General features: G+C 42.6%; 1 protein-coding gene across 5 annotated transcripts in view; it reads right to left on the reverse strand.

Moving 5' to 3' along the window:
* UBE2F (ubiquitin conjugating enzyme E2 F (putative)) overlaps nt 1-16,235 on the reverse strand; it is a 56,181-nt gene that overhangs the window by 4,167 nt on the left and 35,779 nt on the right. For all 5 annotated transcript variants that reach the window (XM_053981882.1, XM_053981881.1, XM_053981885.1 and 2 more), the window contains one exon: nt 16,104-16,166. In XM_053981882.1, coding sequence (XP_053837857.1) covers nt 16,104-16,166 — 63 coding nt within the window. The remainder of the gene's footprint in view (nt 1-16,103; nt 16,167-16,235) is intronic.

The following is a 16,235-nucleotide window of genomic DNA, read 5'->3' on the forward strand; positions in this document are numbered from 1 at the left end:
ACACACCTGTACACCATCCAAGAGCAGGGCAGTGCAGACAGCTCAGAGCACCCTTGGCTTTTCCCTCTGTCCCTGAGTTATTTATGACACAGGGAAATGGGCTCTCAGCAGTGCCTGAAGAGAAGCAAGAGCTCAGTAAGGAGGCAGAAGGCTCCAGAAAGGCACACTGCCGCTCAGCAGCCCGGGCTGAAGGAGCTGGGGGGGTTGGCAGGGATGCATTCACAGGGCACTCGCTGTGTGTGAACAGGAGGGCTCAGCCCAGAGCTGCAATTTTCCATCCTCACCTGCCATATGGCTCCTCATTAATGGGGGACACTTCTCTCTGGGCACAGCTGCTTATGTGCAACACTGAATAATCAGAGGCAAAAAAAAACCAGCAGAGCAGGATGCACCCTGCATTATAAAGAGGCAAAATCCTGCTAGAAATGAGAAGGGAAAGAAGGATTCCTAACATCCCTTCAAGGACATAACGTGTCCCACAGAAAGTGTCCTCTGTATTTAAACAAAGATGTTTTGTTTGTACAAAGAGGTTTAATAAATAACTTTTACACGAATAAACATACATTAAATAAATAGGACAGGGGACGATGATTTTAAATGGACAGAGAGAAGGTTTAGATGAGGTATTAAGGAAAGAATTCTTCCCTGAGAGGGAGGTGAGGCCCTGGCACAGGGTGCCCAGAGCAGCTGGTGCTGCCCCTGGATCCCTGGAAGTGTCCAAGGCCAGCCTGGATGGGCTGGGAGCAGCCTGGGACAGTGGAAGGTGACCCTGCCCATGGCAGAGGGTGGCACTGGATGGGCTTTAGGGTCCCTTCCAACCCAAACCATTCTGGGGTTCTGTGACTGTATTTAAGAGCACTTGGGAGAGGATCTGTAGAGCCTCAACCCCAGCAGAGAATTCCATTCTACCCTCTCAAAAAGCATGTAGAAACACACACTCAAGAACTAGGCACTGTTTCAAAAACTGACATTTGACCTGATTTGGCAGCTCTGGGAGAGGAGACTTCATTTTTTCAACTGTTTATACTGCACCAAGTCATGCTTATTAACTGCTTGTCTTTTATTAAGCTTTTAATTTGTAATTTGCTCAGTTATCCAAAGCAAACACTATACTTTGGTGACAGCTACCAGAGAAGTCTGGAAAAGTTCTGTTGGAAACTCCCTCGGGAATCTTTTTTATTTATTTAAAACAAATTATGTGTAAGGATTACCCAAAAATAAAATGTAAAAAAATACGTATTAAAAAAAAAAACCTAAGCAGATTTAGCTCATTTATTACCCTTAACATACCCACTACTGGTACTTCACACCCTGCACTATTTGGAAAGTCCCTGTAGGAAAATGTGCAGTTTAACACATCTGTCCCTTCACTGTGGCTACAGCCACCAGATACTGTGATGAACTTTCTGATCTACCTTCACATCCTTCAGATCCACAATCCTGTAAAATTCAAATGGAGACAGAAAAAGATCACAGATCTCCTGCCCTTCCCTCTTCTGTGCCAGTAATCATAATAGTAGCAATTCTTTTTTTAAAGCAGCTCTATTTTAACAGAACACTATCTCAACCCAACATTTATGACCAAGGTTAAATTCCAAACAACTTCTGCTAGGACCTGACTTGTGGTTCTGAAGTGATTAGGAAAGGGGACTTCTGAGCAGCAGTAAAATGGCATTCATTACTCAGCTCAGCCAAGGCTTTAGGATTCAATAACCAGGTAGATCTACCCATTAGCCCTATGAATTATACTGAAAGCCACCTCTTCTTTCTTTCTCCCCTTGCAAAAAGTAGTAAGTATTCACACCCATCAACCCCCACACATCCCCCCCTCATTTAAGGAGCTGAATGAAACCTTTGAGTAGTACAGAAATCTCAAGTATGAGGTGGTTTTCTACAATTCTTATTCCTGCCTTGCTCTCATTTTCCTCTCATTGTTTTGTTTAGCTCAGTCTCTACACAATGTGAAGAGTTTCCCAAGCTCTGTAATTAAATTCTAGTTCTCAGAAGAAAGAGAAGAGTGGGGGTGAAAAACCTACACAAAGGTATCTCCTACGAGCTCTCTGCTTAGCAGGTGCAGTCAAAGCCACATCCATTTTCATGGCCTGTGATCCCAACTGCAGATTTAAAAACTCTTCTAGACACCAAGCAATTGTCATTTTGCAAAATGATGAGGAAATGTTTTAGCAGATTTCTTAGTAGCCAAGTCCTAAAGGGGCGGGGAAAAGGTGAAATTTTTACTGCAGGGAAAAAAAAAAAAAAAAAAGAACCAAAGCCAGAACACACCACTGAAGCTATTTGGAAAAGAGCAGCATTGTAAGGAAGATGAAAAACACTAAGGTTTGGACTTTTTTTTTTTTTTTTTTTTTTTAAATATCTGCACACAGAGGTCGGTTACAGAACTGGTGTGGGAAGCACTGACCTGCCTGCCAGGACAGAGAGAAGCTGAAGATGCCTTGCAGAGACACAGCAATTCACTGACACACTGAACACATTTGCACTTTGTTTGAGATTTCACATCTTAAACAGGAACCATTTCCCTCATGCTTCCACAAATTTTTTGCTGTCTGTGACTGGAGAAAGATAAAGGGAGAGAAGGACTCTCTGAAGTTCCTAGAAGAGGAATAGGCTATGGATTAGATAAATACACCTAAATCTTGTTTGTGCAAAACCAAGAGAATTGAGTCAGATGAAGAGAGCAAAGCAGCTTCCCAAAGAAAATGGTGCTCTGGATCAAATGCAATGGGGAGCTGGATGGAGATGGAGGTCTGGAAAGTCCTCTGGAGCCAAAGCACTTGGGATTTGCCCAGACTGCCACAGGTCTCTTATTGCCATTTAAGGTTTCACCTGGGCTGCTGAAAACATAGAAAATGGGAATTAGGGAGCAGAGACTGCTGGGTGCCTCAGTGCCTGAGGGCAGGAGTCTCCTCTGCTCCTCCAAGACTGGCCCAGGCAGTGATCACCTTGCCAACTGTGGCAAAGGGTTACACAAAAGCCCTGCAGGAAAATGACCTGAATTATCCCAATTACTCTGAGGTCAACCTCCTCTGAGCTGCAAACACACTTCCACCCATGAGTATGCCACTCATCCCCAAGAGAGGTTCTGTCCTTGGGATGCAGATCCTGATGGATGAATCACAAGCACAGAGGAAATGGGAGCTGCCTGGCTCTGGCCAGAGGGTTTTGCCAGTCGAGGCAAATGATGTTCAACCTAACCTGGCAGGGCAGGTGAGGCATGTGGGGAATACAGCTCCAAGAGCTCAGATTCCCTGTGAAGAGCCCTGCCATATGTTCCCTTTCAAAAGCCGTGGATGTTTCTAAGGGATGCAAAGCAAAAGCTTTCCTTTTAAGCCATTTAGTTGCCTGAAGCATCTAAAACAAAAGCTTTAAAACATCTGCATTTCTTCCACATTACCTCAGCAAATCAAACCATCTGCAAAAGCTTAATCAACCTGAGAGGGGCTCCTTCCATAATCAAAGTGTTATGGAAGATGGGTAATGGTTGCTATAAATACTTGCAGCATTAGAAAAGTAATGGTTTTCCTATTTACATCTGTTAGCACAATTAGCAGCTGTGCTGTTGCTCATTTGCACATGCCATTTATTGCACTTTGTGCTCTCGGGGAAAAGCTTTCAAAGGCTGTAACAAGGACACAGAACATAAAACGGGGAGGCAATCCAAGAAAAACCCCAGTGCAGCACTGTAAATGCAGAAATGCTGCAGAAAAACAAAGATGTATTCTACCATGGCTGCCACGGTTTCAGTGAGAACAACAAACACCAAACAGGGTGGTTGGGGGAGCAGAGGAAGTGAAGGATTTACTGCAATAAATATGGAGATAAATAAATGCAATGACTCACAGGGAGAATTGTTATGAAAAGATGTTTTTGGACTGGGATGGAACTGTTGTTCTTAATAAGCCATTAAGCTGTAATCAGAGAGTAATAAAAACCCCACAACAAAAGTTAAACAGCTTCCAAAAAAACCACATCAAGCTTGAAAGCCTTTTGGGACTACATTCTTTTCCAGTGTGGTAAAAGCTTGGAAAGCTGAGGTTAGCCAAAGGTAAAGATCTACTTCAGTTCTTCAGATACACCTTGTGGGTGCATTTAATTAAAATAATTCTTCATTGTTTCATAACCCCCCGCTAGAAGAAATCTGGGAAGAGATACTTGATTCAGTAACCAGGAATAAATCTGAGTTTGTTTCACCTGAAGAAGGTTAAAAGCACTGTCACACTTTCATCACTGCAGTTTTGTACTGCTGTAAATAAAAAAGAGTGTTCACACAAATATCTGGAAATAGGAATAGAGGTTTCTGGATGTCAAGGGCTTGTGCAGGGCTATCAATTTAAACCAGGGGATGGGGTTAAGTGGAAAACCTCGTGCTAGACCAAGGACAGAGACAGATCCCAGCCTAGAGGAAACAAGCACAGCAAGGCTGAGACTGTGCTAATTTAAGCAACAACATTAACTCAAATATTCTACAATGCAAACAACATAAAAAATGAGGTCCTGACAAAGCCAGCTTGAAGCTCTGTTGATGTCCCTGTGTTGACCACTATGAACAGCCTTTCTGCTCTCCCAGAGCCATCAACAAGAGTTTTTGACAAAGTCCAACACCGAATGGGGTGAAAATGAAAACATTCATTTGCATCCTACATTCCCGGACCCCGACCAGAAATCAAAAGCCTGAGAAGTTCCTGTTTTAAACCAGTATTTTTTTACAGTTTCTATGGGTATAGAAGTAGTTGTATCATCCCAAACTGTTTTTTAACACAGCCTTGGATGTCACGATAAACTCTCAGGAACTTCCCTTTTCTCACTGTAATTTCACACTAGGAAAGACTGTGACCTCCCAAACTTCACATCAGAGTAATTCCAAAATCGTGTGGAGGAGCTGAAAATGAGAAACCCAGTTTGAAGATGAACTGAAAACAACTAAAAATGGTAAGAGGTAATCCAAGGAGATGTTATGAAAAGCAGAGCAGAATGCATGCAAGCAGAGCAGCTAGTGTGACAAAGTACACAATTTTACAATGAATTTTACAATGTCACTCTTTCTGTATGCCTTGAGAATTAATAATTCACAATGAAGAAGCAGTACTTCACAGCCTTGACCTCCATTACTTCTCCAGCAATTTTAACAGCATATCTTGCTCCAACGTTGGGAGTAAGAGCCAGCAGCAATGAAAATGAAAAAAGTGCACAAAATCCCCTAAAAATTCATACATGCAGCAGTGTGCCCACTAATTACTTCAAACGTGGCTAAACAAGGAAGAGGAAAAAAGATAACTGCAAGTAAAAACATGCAGCTCTTGTGATCAGCAGGAAGCAATGGAACACCCTGTGGTGTCTGAATAGCTTGTGGGGAGGTCTCTTTACCAAAATAAAGCCTCACTTAATGTGCAAGAGTCAGAGCCCCTACAGTCAGGGAATGACAAGATTCACGTTTAGCATGGCAAATGTGACTGCTCACAGATCTGCAGACTCTCAGCACTACTCCCCTGGCACTTTTCACCACCTCAGCCTGAGCAGCAGCCGAGGGCAGAGCAAAGCCTGGGGTCTGCTCCGAGCTGGATGTGCCCACAGGGCCCACCTGGAGCTCTCCTGGAGGCTCCCTCCCAGCCCAGCCTCTCTCTGCTGCTGCCAGTTTTGGTGACAGCTACAGGAACTGGATGTAAAGATTCTGCTGCTCTGTCAAATCTGATGGAAATCCAAGTGTGTGTTTAAAAGCTCCAGGGACTGATGGGGAAGCTGGCATGAGGGGACAGATGGATGGCATCCCTGCATAAGCCTTGTTCCTCTGCCAAAAACAAACACTACAAAGCAAAGCAATTGCCAAAAGTTCACTTCAGTGAAGCTCCAGGACAAAAAGATTCAGGACAGAGCAGGTGAAGGGGCAGGGGGGGAATAAACTTGCTGAAAGGCTGAGCTCAGCAGGCCATGATCAGTGGCAGAGTCACTGCCAGCCCCAGAGGTGACTCTGTAAAATACCTCCTGGAAATGTCTCAAGGATGAAATGCTGGAAAAGCTACAGCTACAGAGCAAACAGCCCCTCTTATGTGATTCATTTCACTTGGTTCTGCTGGCCATGAGCAAGAGAGAACAAAGAAATGTTCCTATCACATCCTTTAACTTGCATTACATTAAAACACAAGATTCTTTTCATGCAACCTGACAGCTGCCTTGCCAAGTTTTCCAGAGGCTCCTTACTTTCATCATTATCCATAATTTTATATTTCTTCAAATTATTCTGCTGCTGTTACAAGACTATCAGACTGACAGACTCCAACTTTCATCAGAGAAGTGAAAGGATAGAAAACAGAAAAGCTTTAAAAGCAGCAGTGGCAGTAGGTTGACACATCTGTCCACAGCACAGTGATGCACCAAACACAAGAACATTTTGTTAAAAAGATAGTTTTTAGTCTTGGGGTATGGAGGAGGAAAACATCAGGCTTGTCAACTCAGTATTTCCTTTGCCCTCAGCTCCACAGAAGCCCTTCTGTTCTACACCTAATTGCTATTATCTTGTATTTCAGTATGTTCAAGACCACACTGTTTAGTTTATAATATATGGAGGGATTCCCCTCCTTCCCCTAGGCAACTACATTTCTACAGTCTAGGAAACTTTAATCAAAAATTTACTTTAAACCTGAAGTGCCCTGCAGTTCTGAATCTCTCCACTCAAAATAATTGGCATTAATCACATTAAATTGATTGCTTCTAAGGCTAAGGCATAACCTTTCTTTTCCTTTTCACCTGTTTTAGCAGCTATCTGTACTATAATGCCTTGTTCAGGATAGTACCATCCTGAACACAGCCTTTGCTTCTATTTTTAAAAAGATGGCCACAGACTTTAATCCCATATGAGAGAAAATTTCCTTTCAGCCCAGGAATTATAGCTGGGATTGCCAGCAAATAGATCATGGATGAGTGGCCACTCATCCTAAGCCACTGCCAACCATGGAGAGCAACTCTCCCCTGAGCAGCACAAGGAGAATGGTTTCAAAAACCCTGGTGGAGCCTCTTTCTGTCAGTGTCAGGCAGTGCCAGAGGCTTCCCAGGAGAGGGAAGGCTTATCCACTCATTTGTGACACTGTCAGTGACTCAGACCTTGGTCTTGCACTGAGCTCCTTGCCAAACATTCTTTACTCTCTTTATCACAAGGCTGGAAGGTTGAAGTTTCCAAGATGTAGCAGAGAAAAGCCCTGGGATGAGAGTCTCAGCTGGGAGTGCAGCCCAGCACTGATTTAAGCCACAGGCCAACCTCAGTGCTGACAACCAGAGCAAGGATTTACTTTGCAGGCAGATTAAAAGAATAAAAAGTAGAATGTCAAGATTAAAAAGCTGGTTGCTTCTTCCCTTGTGCATTTTAGCTTACGTGGGCAATGGGAACCTTTGTCACCTGTGAGTACAAAGGGCAGCACAGCAGAGAGAAGTCTGTATTTATTCCTTCAAAAGAGATCCTGTCAGAGCACAGATAAACCAGGTGAGAGAGGCTGTCTGTGTAGGAACATCACAGCAAGACTGAGACATGCAAGGAAAGGGTAAGGAACAGAATGCAGTTTAAATGTCAGGCTGTTAATCCAGGACTAAGATGATCCAAATGAATGCCCAGCCTCCCACTGCTCCATTGTCCTACCCGGGGTGAATCATTTCCCTCTGCACAGCACTCCAATTCCCATCAGCAAAGTACCAAGCACCACAACACCTCTCCATCCTTTCCATTTAGTCTGGTTGCCCAGCACTGCAATTTGTGGACATCAGATCCTATTCTATTCACACAACCTTACGAATTCTAGACTAAACCAACATTAACCACTTCATGATACTGCAAATAAAACAGCCACCTATTTTTGTTTAAACCTGCTTTTCAGTTTATAACAGAAGATACCGAAATGGAATCACTTACAGTGACTACTGAACACTATAAGGAAAATCAGGACAAGGTAAAAAGCTTGGCTTGCCTGTAGCCAATGAAGAAAAAAAAAACAAATTTGCAGTGGTAAAACATCATTTTTCATTCCTGGTGAAGCAAATAAGACCCTTAAACCAAAGGATCATCTTTTTTGCCACCTGTTACATCTTTCAGTGTTACCTACCTATTTAAACTTTGCTGGCAGACATCTGTGAATTTTCAGAGAATATAAAAACTAGAATATTCCAAATTCACCCAGACCTGGTTTACTCTCTCCCCTATTAAATGAAATCCCCATTTCTTTTTCCAGAGGGATTTTAGCCCAGGGGATCATATGCTCAATACTACTGAAGGATCCAAAGCAGCTGTTGTTTTCTGCACACAGCCCTGGAAGGGCTGGGGGAGTTAAAAGGGCTGGTTTTGAGTTGAGGGTTATGCTAATAGCCCAGCAGGGTTAGATGGTGCAGGAATGTGAGAAACCCAGCTCCCTGAGCTCACATTTCACTGCTGGGGAGCACACACCCCAACAGGCTCTTCTGGCCAGCAGCACCATTACAACTTGTTTCTGTGGATGCAGTAAAGGCAATTGCCCAATCCTGCAGGATAAAATCTCTGTAATCCAAGCACACAGAGTGCCTGACCAGGAGCTGACACGATGGAGAGCTCTGCCTAATCACAGGAGGGGTCATGTGATAACCACCATCCTTGTGACACTCCAGATGAGGAAACCCAGGGGGATGCTGGATTCAAGGGCTCTGAACACACAGGGCTGGTAAATTGCTCCTGCAGAACTTGTACAAAGTCTGATTTTTTTTCCCAGTACTAAGACAAAATCTGCCAAAATGAACGTGGCTGCCCCATCCCTGGAAGTGTCCACGGCCAGGCTGGACAAGGCTTGGAGCATCCTGGGATAGAGGAGGGTGACCCATGGCAAGAGGTGGCACTGGATGGTCTGGAGGGTTCCTTCCAAACCACACCACTCTGTGATTCACATGGAAATTAATTTGGAGGTTACATGGTAAATGTTCTACTACTGAAATAAAGATCTTTCAAGACAGCAGGAAACAAAATATTCTGGTTTGGTAGCTTTTGTTACTGAGTTATTCACACTCTTGACAAGGCAGGCAGGACATGGTGACAAGCTGAATTTTCACACAGGTTCCTTTCAAGTCTGCCAACACAGGGCTGGAGTCCATGGAAAAGCCCCACTCCCTGACAACACCTCACTTGGCAGCTGTAACCAATCCCCTTTTCTCCTGTCACTGTCAAAATGAATGCAGGCCTAACCCAGCCAACCACCAGCACAGTGCCAGAAATAAATTCCAGAAATTTTTGTTCATTGCTGATTTCCCACTCCTTTATGCCATGTTCAAGAGGTCAAACTTTGTTAGTTTGGTTTTTTTTAACCCCTCAAAAATAATCCAGCTCAATCTGTTCATGCCTTATGAGAACCTTGTACACCCAGCACATTGCTCCTCCAGCACCAGCTCAAACACAATAATATCAAAATACTTTAAAAGACTACATTCAAGTAAATGTTTTTGAAGTATTTTCTCTGTTCTAAAGCAAATTTTCCAGCTGCCCTGAGTCATCACTAAACTTTTGACACTTGAGCTTAAAAAATGGTAACAGTTAATTATCAGAACTCTTCATATATCACTGTCACTGTTTGAATACAGAATTTTATAGGGATATGTTTGGAGAAAAATTCCAGCTGGCTGTGATGGGAAACCATTTGCAAGGGTGAAAAGACTGACAAAGAGAACTGGGTTAAAAATAATGCCTGAATGAATTAAATGAGCATTATTTCTTAAAAATTCCTTAGGGAAGGCATTAGAGAAAGCAGTTTGCCATTAAAAACCCTTGGAGTGCATTCCCTGGCTGTAATCCAATAAAGAAACATTCAGATAGAAACGTGATATCAACTTGGGTCATGGAGGTATTTGACTTTTGAGCCACCCATGTGCTTTGGAATCCTTTGCAAAAGAAAAGCATTTCAACTGTTCTGCTTCTTCAGGGACCACTACCCTTCACAGAACACAGATTATCCACAATTATCTGGAAAATAAAATGCTTGCTCAGAGCTATTTCTAATGCTTTGTACCACAAATAACATCTCTGAAATGCACTGTGACAGGATGCAGCATCCACAGTCCATGGAATTTTGTTTATGATACTTTATATTCTCTAAGTGTTTTATATAAAAATGTATTTTAGAGAAACTTGGGCAATTTTAGTGACTGCTATCCAAACAAGCTGTTTTGCACCCAAACTGGCCAATAATTACTACAGATCAGTGGATAATGTTTCTAATCCCAGACAGATTTAAGCTTCAAGGAATTAAGCCAAAAATAAACTAGAAAAAAATAAACAACAGAATCTAAGAAGCTTGGAGGTAAGGAAGTGGCAAGGAAAAGACCTGATGTCTTCTGAACAGGAAGAATCCCTGCAGGAGCTAAATATTCAAATATGCCTTTGACATAAAAATGATAAAGACTGAGCAGGTACAACAGAGAAACAAAGAAGCTACTGTAAGATCACTTAAATAAACTACTTTTAAGCCAGAAGATCTGAGGAAGAAATACAGATAATTAATATTTTCTTCCCCAAACTTCCAAGTTGAAATTTATTTTGTGTTAGTTTGCCTGCTTAGAGGATCCTGTGGCACACTGGCATTTATAGCATGCTTTTCATTCAGATGTATCAAAAAGCATTTCAAACAGACTGATCTCCTGAGATAGGAAATTACATTAACAAAAGAAAACCAACTTCAACATGATCAATGATGAGACAAAACAGAACCCAAATTTGAAGGCATTATTTAGTTTCAAATGCTTTTCTTCAGCTATACAGAAAAATGGAATTTGAAGGAAGGCTTAAATCTAAATGTAATTATGCCCTTATTATGTATGAGCACAGAAATAAAAAGCCAGGAGGATGAAAGTACAGCTGGCCATGCCATTATTCTGGAGTAGATAGAAGGATCAGATCTGAAATGACACAGAGGCAGAAAGCTCTGGGACTCTTTAGCTGTCTAAAGGCATCAGCAGTGCAAGGACAAAATTACTCCAAACTTCAGCAGAGATGAAAGACCCCAAATCTGCCAGCTCCTGTATTTAGCACCCTGGGGAATAACTCTGAGAAGAGAGCACCAGGCTCTCAGATTGGTGTTTGATAAAACCTGAGGTGAGACACGAGGACAGGAATCCCTTTCCACTTGGGAGATGTGATTCCCAGGAAATCACTCTTGGAGAAACAAGTTTTACAATCCCAACCTGCTGCTGCTTTCTGGTGGCTCCAGAACTGAGGAGGCTGTGCTAGGCAATGACAGCTTTTGATGCAAATGGAAATTCTGGGGGAAATTCAACTCGGTGTGTTTCCAAAGGGATGCCAAGAGATCCTCTGCAGAAAATCTGTATTTGTTTCTTACTTTCATGACTTACTTGTTGACAACCTTCTCTTGCCATGGTTCACCTGTTCTCAGGAGGTCTCTGGCCCAGGCCCTGACACTTTGTCAGGTGCTGCTGGTTCTTGCCCAGTTTTCCAGGGGTTTCATCAGGTGCTGGTGGTTCTTGCCCAGTTTTCCAGGGGTTTCATGGAATTCCACACTGGTTTGGGTTGGAAGTTCATCCCATTCCACCCCCTGCCATGGGCTGGACACCTTCCACTACCCCAGGCCTTGTCCAACCTGGCCTTGGACACTTCCAGGGATACAGGGGCAGCCACGGCTGCTCTGGGCAATAATTGAGAAATTAAGATGCTTCTATAAAAATTCTGAATTGTCTGCTGTTTAAGGACTTTAAAAAACTGCCTACAATTACAAAATGTTATAAAAATTCTTCAGTGAAATCTGTACTCAGCAACTGTTCTGAATTACCAGTGGAATTTCTAATGGAATTAGCAGTGCTCTCACTAGTGAGGACAGCACGACAGTCCTCAAGTAACTTGAGGAAAACATCCACCCCACAAGACTCATCAGAACAACCTCCAAGGACCACAAGCAACTGAGAGGAGGGACTGGGTATTTTAAGCCAAGTTTCCTAAAGAACTGAGGCTGTGCAGGGCAATTACAATCCTGAGAGGAAACCTTAGGAGGCAGCTTCAGATTCCGTAACACCATGAACTTCATAAATCCACCTCCGCAGAAACAATCCTGAAATAAAAACTTTATTTTCTTTATCACCCAGAGAAACCTTTAATTAAAATGTAAAAATTAAAAAAAGAATTGCAGCTGTCAATCCAGAGCCAAACTCCTCCACACAAACCTATGCAAAATAATTGAGCATTAAATGCTGCTTTCCAAAGAGGATGCAAATAAAAACCAGGGCTCACTGAATTAAGTAAAAAACGTGTCTGAAGTGGGTCCTTGGCAAACACACACCTCTTCCCATTAGATTTCTCAGCTCTGACACTTCAGAGCTGCAGGTGAAGATGATAAACTGGATTTTCACAAGGAGGAAGAAAAATTCCCTGCCAAGTGTAATCTACCTCAGTCTTTCACAAGGACACAGCACAAAGCACTGAATGCTGACTGATGGGTTTCACTGAGATGGAAAGATCATGCAGGAAAACAACACAGGGAGATGGAACTCAGCTTCTCCTACTACTGAAACAACTCCAGATCACAAGAATGAAAAATAAATAAGTGACTGCTAGTCTGCAGGATGACAAAAGCGTGCTTGAATTGCACAAATACAGGGTAAATATAATTCAAATAGGACACAGCATTAGGGTTCTTGACACAGCAGGCCTAGGTGAGGAACAAATCTAAGGAATACTTGGAAAAACGTTTCTACTTTAAACCACACGAAGTGTTGCAATGAATCTTCTGTTTTGTGTTGCACAAATGGCTTTGAAATGTTTTTTGGCAGAAGTGAACACCACTAGAAAATGTAAAGGCTTTTACATTCTACACTGGCAAATCACAATGCCCTGAGGCAGCTCCCAAACCAGCCATGACAGATGGCCATACAGAAAGTATTTCCTAGATTTCAGCTAACAAATCACAGACACAGCACCTCTGCATGAGGAATACCAAGTCCTGAAGCACTAAGCTCACTTGGTTTTCCACTGCCAAGCTCTTCCAGAAGATCCCCATTGTTTCAGTATTCAGCCTACCTGGCTGCCACAGAGGAAATCAGTCAAGCTCTGTGTGCCTGCAGTATAAAAACCAGCAAATCCTGCCATTTTTAGCTCACACCATTTTTAAGTGAGTAGCCATTAAAACTTAAAACACTTGCTCATTGCTTTAGAATCCATGGAATTGATTGATAATTAATGGTTCTGGTTATCCATAACTACTGACTGACTTCTGTGCTAAATGCAGAGTGCCTCAAGCTCATTAATTAGTAAGAGCTTCTTTAAATTCAGCAAGAAAAATTCATACCAGCAAACTGCTGGGATTGTATCAGTGTGAGAAGACAATGCTGGGCAACTCCTTGCTTAGTTTACATAGAGACATCAACCATTTTTTTAATTCTGATTTATTGAGCTCTACACCAGGAGAGGATGCTTGCTTATCTTCCAGTGACTGTGATCCAACTGCAGAGCAATGTGGGCACCAGGGATGTTCAGCATTTGGGAAAACAGATGTTGCTCAAATTTGTTGTACAGCCTGCCAAAAAATTACTGGCACCTAGCAAGGTGTGTGTGGGAGAACTGTAGAATGAGTAAAGCTGCATAAACAAACATATTTATTTTTTAAAATAATTTGTAGAAGTGACTTGGTGCTCACTGACTGAAGGAAGCTGCAAAGGAACAAGTTCAGTAACTGACAGCTCCTTCCTGGAGCTAAAGGAAGTCCTGGAGGGCTGGAAGCTGAAGCTTGCACTAACACACATCTCAGGTGAGACAGGTTAATAAAACAATCCATTTCTAGAACTTGAGCTCTGAATTTTGTATCATTTTGCATCTTAGAACAAGGCTGCTTTTCCAAAAGCTGTAACTACGTGCTTAGTTACACGCCACAGATTTAATGCAAGAATGGAGAGGTGCCTTACAGAGGAAGGGATCACAACTGCCCCTTCCAGCCTGATCTAACACAAACTGGGAATCTAGCACAGCTGTTTCCCAAGAATCAGCAAGAATTTGTTACCTTTGACGTGATTTTTCCAGCATCTGCAAGGCAGGAGTCATTTGTGATGACCTGGAGCTGACCAAAGCCCAGCCTCAGCTCTCAATAAGCACAGGCAAGGCCTGGGCTTAGCTGTTACCCTCTGGGGCAGCCAGGCTCAGCCTGGAATGTCAGCAAAGGAATGCCAGGATTTCAGATCTGAAGGGACATCAGTGAAATTCTGAGTCATCTCCCCTGGGAGAAGCATAGGGGACAGCCCTGGGTGCAGTGGTCTGGCTGTCACACACCCCAGGATTCCCCTGCACACAGATGTTTGTGTGCACAGCTGTTTCTGGATGGATGGATTTGCACATCTGTTCATATAGATACTGCACATGCAAGCATGTATTACATATCCACTATCTGCATAATCCTATTACACATGCAAACAAGTCTCAGAGGAAAGAAAACTAATTAGCATTCCCATATTAATCCTATTGGGCATTGCAAGTATTTCTTAAGAGCCAGGATGGGACCACGGCAGTCTGACTCCACAACAAAGTGTTTATGTAAAATATGATCTCTCTGCCAGAGGGAAGCAAAAAAACAACTCAGGCTGCAAGTGGAGCTTTTTCTCTCCCTTGCATTATTTATTCTCTCCACAAAGGCATCATTGGGTTTTTCTGATGTCACCACAAAACACACTACAGAAAATCCACCCCTACCTCGTGCTATAAAATACATATATTAAATTCAGATAAGCTCAAAAAAAATAAAAATGGCACAATATAAATTTTACAGGAACTTATGAGAGCATTAAGAGTTTACTAAACAAAAAAAATGTTTATTCCCCAAAAAACTGTGATTTAGAAGACTGTCAAAAAACCATCTCTATTTCCTCTTCAACTTCCATGCAATTAGTTAATTAGTGTAGCAGTACCTATTTTTGAGGCTCACCTCTGTTTTTGAGGGAGGTGTGCCTTTTAAATCAGGTAGCATTTTCCCTTCTGTGGATTCCCAAGATTTCCAATCTCTCAATGAGGCTGAGAGGTGCAGGACAGCAATCTGAACCACCCAGGGCCAGGGGGTGGAATGGGATGGGCTTTAAGGTCCCTTCCAACCCAAACCATTCTGTGATTCCATGCTAAAACAAAACCACAAAGACTCCTCTCTCCCAGAGGGGGGCTTGTAGATAATTTTTTCCAGCTTTGCTGTATGTTCTCATCTCAGCCCTGCAAACATGGATGAATACCAGAATAGCTATGAGATCTCATTATTCAAAAAATAGCTGGAAAGATGAAATTGCAATCCTGGTATTTCCTCTTGAAAAAATGAGATAAATTAGGTGCACTGCCTGACTGTACTTTCAATGATCTCTTCAAATCAACACTTGCTTACCTGGAAACTTCCTGCAATCTTAAAGGTTAACTTGAACAAAAGTGTTGGAAGAGTTTAATTAGAACAAGATGTCTTGAACATACTAGGTGTGAGCTCCATGTGCTTGAGGAATACATCCATGACATGATGGAATTTTGAAGATGGATACAAAGCAGAAACTGGCACTTTTGCTCAGAGGTAAGCAGTACATCTCATTTATGTTCACCAGGCCATGTTCTGCTTTGCTCAGTCCATAATACACACATGAAAATTAGGATGAGTAAAAAGAAGTTTCCAATCCTGTTCTTTAAACTTGCCCAGATTTCTCCTGGCTTTATAAATACATGCAACATGGACTAGCTCTGAGTAAAAGAGCTGCCTCTGGAAAGAGACAGAGGAGATCTTTTCACAGATCTTCTAAGGCAAAGGTCACTCATGTCACCATGCCAAACCAACTCGCCATCAGCTTGCTGCACAGCACATGCACAAGTCTCAGACACAAGAAGGGAGAGATTATGTGAGCCCACAACCACGTTATGGCTCACAGCCCCAGCACACGGTGACTAACACTGCTCTGTGGAGTTTGCTTTCCCAGAAAAAGCACTTTTTGTTTGAATAACTGGTTGCTGATACAATGAGTCACTCAACTACCTCAAGCAGCAGCTCCAGCACTCTGAAAGGACTGGCTGGGAACTGCTGAGTACAGAATGTGTGCTTGTTTAGGAACGACCTGCCTTAAATAAACCACTGACTCACCTTGTCACGCAAATGATGCTCTGCAGCCTCAATATTCAAAGGATCGTCAAAATTCAAAAGATCCTGGAAAAGAAAAGAGAGAACATTGAGGGGCTCCCACTCACTGCATCACCAGGAGCCCAAAGCCCTCAG

This window comes from Vidua macroura, chromosome 7 (assembly GCF_024509145.1).
Source record: "Vidua macroura isolate BioBank_ID:100142 chromosome 7, ASM2450914v1, whole genome shotgun sequence".
NCBI lineage: Eukaryota > Metazoa > Chordata > Aves > Passeriformes > Viduidae > Vidua > Vidua macroura.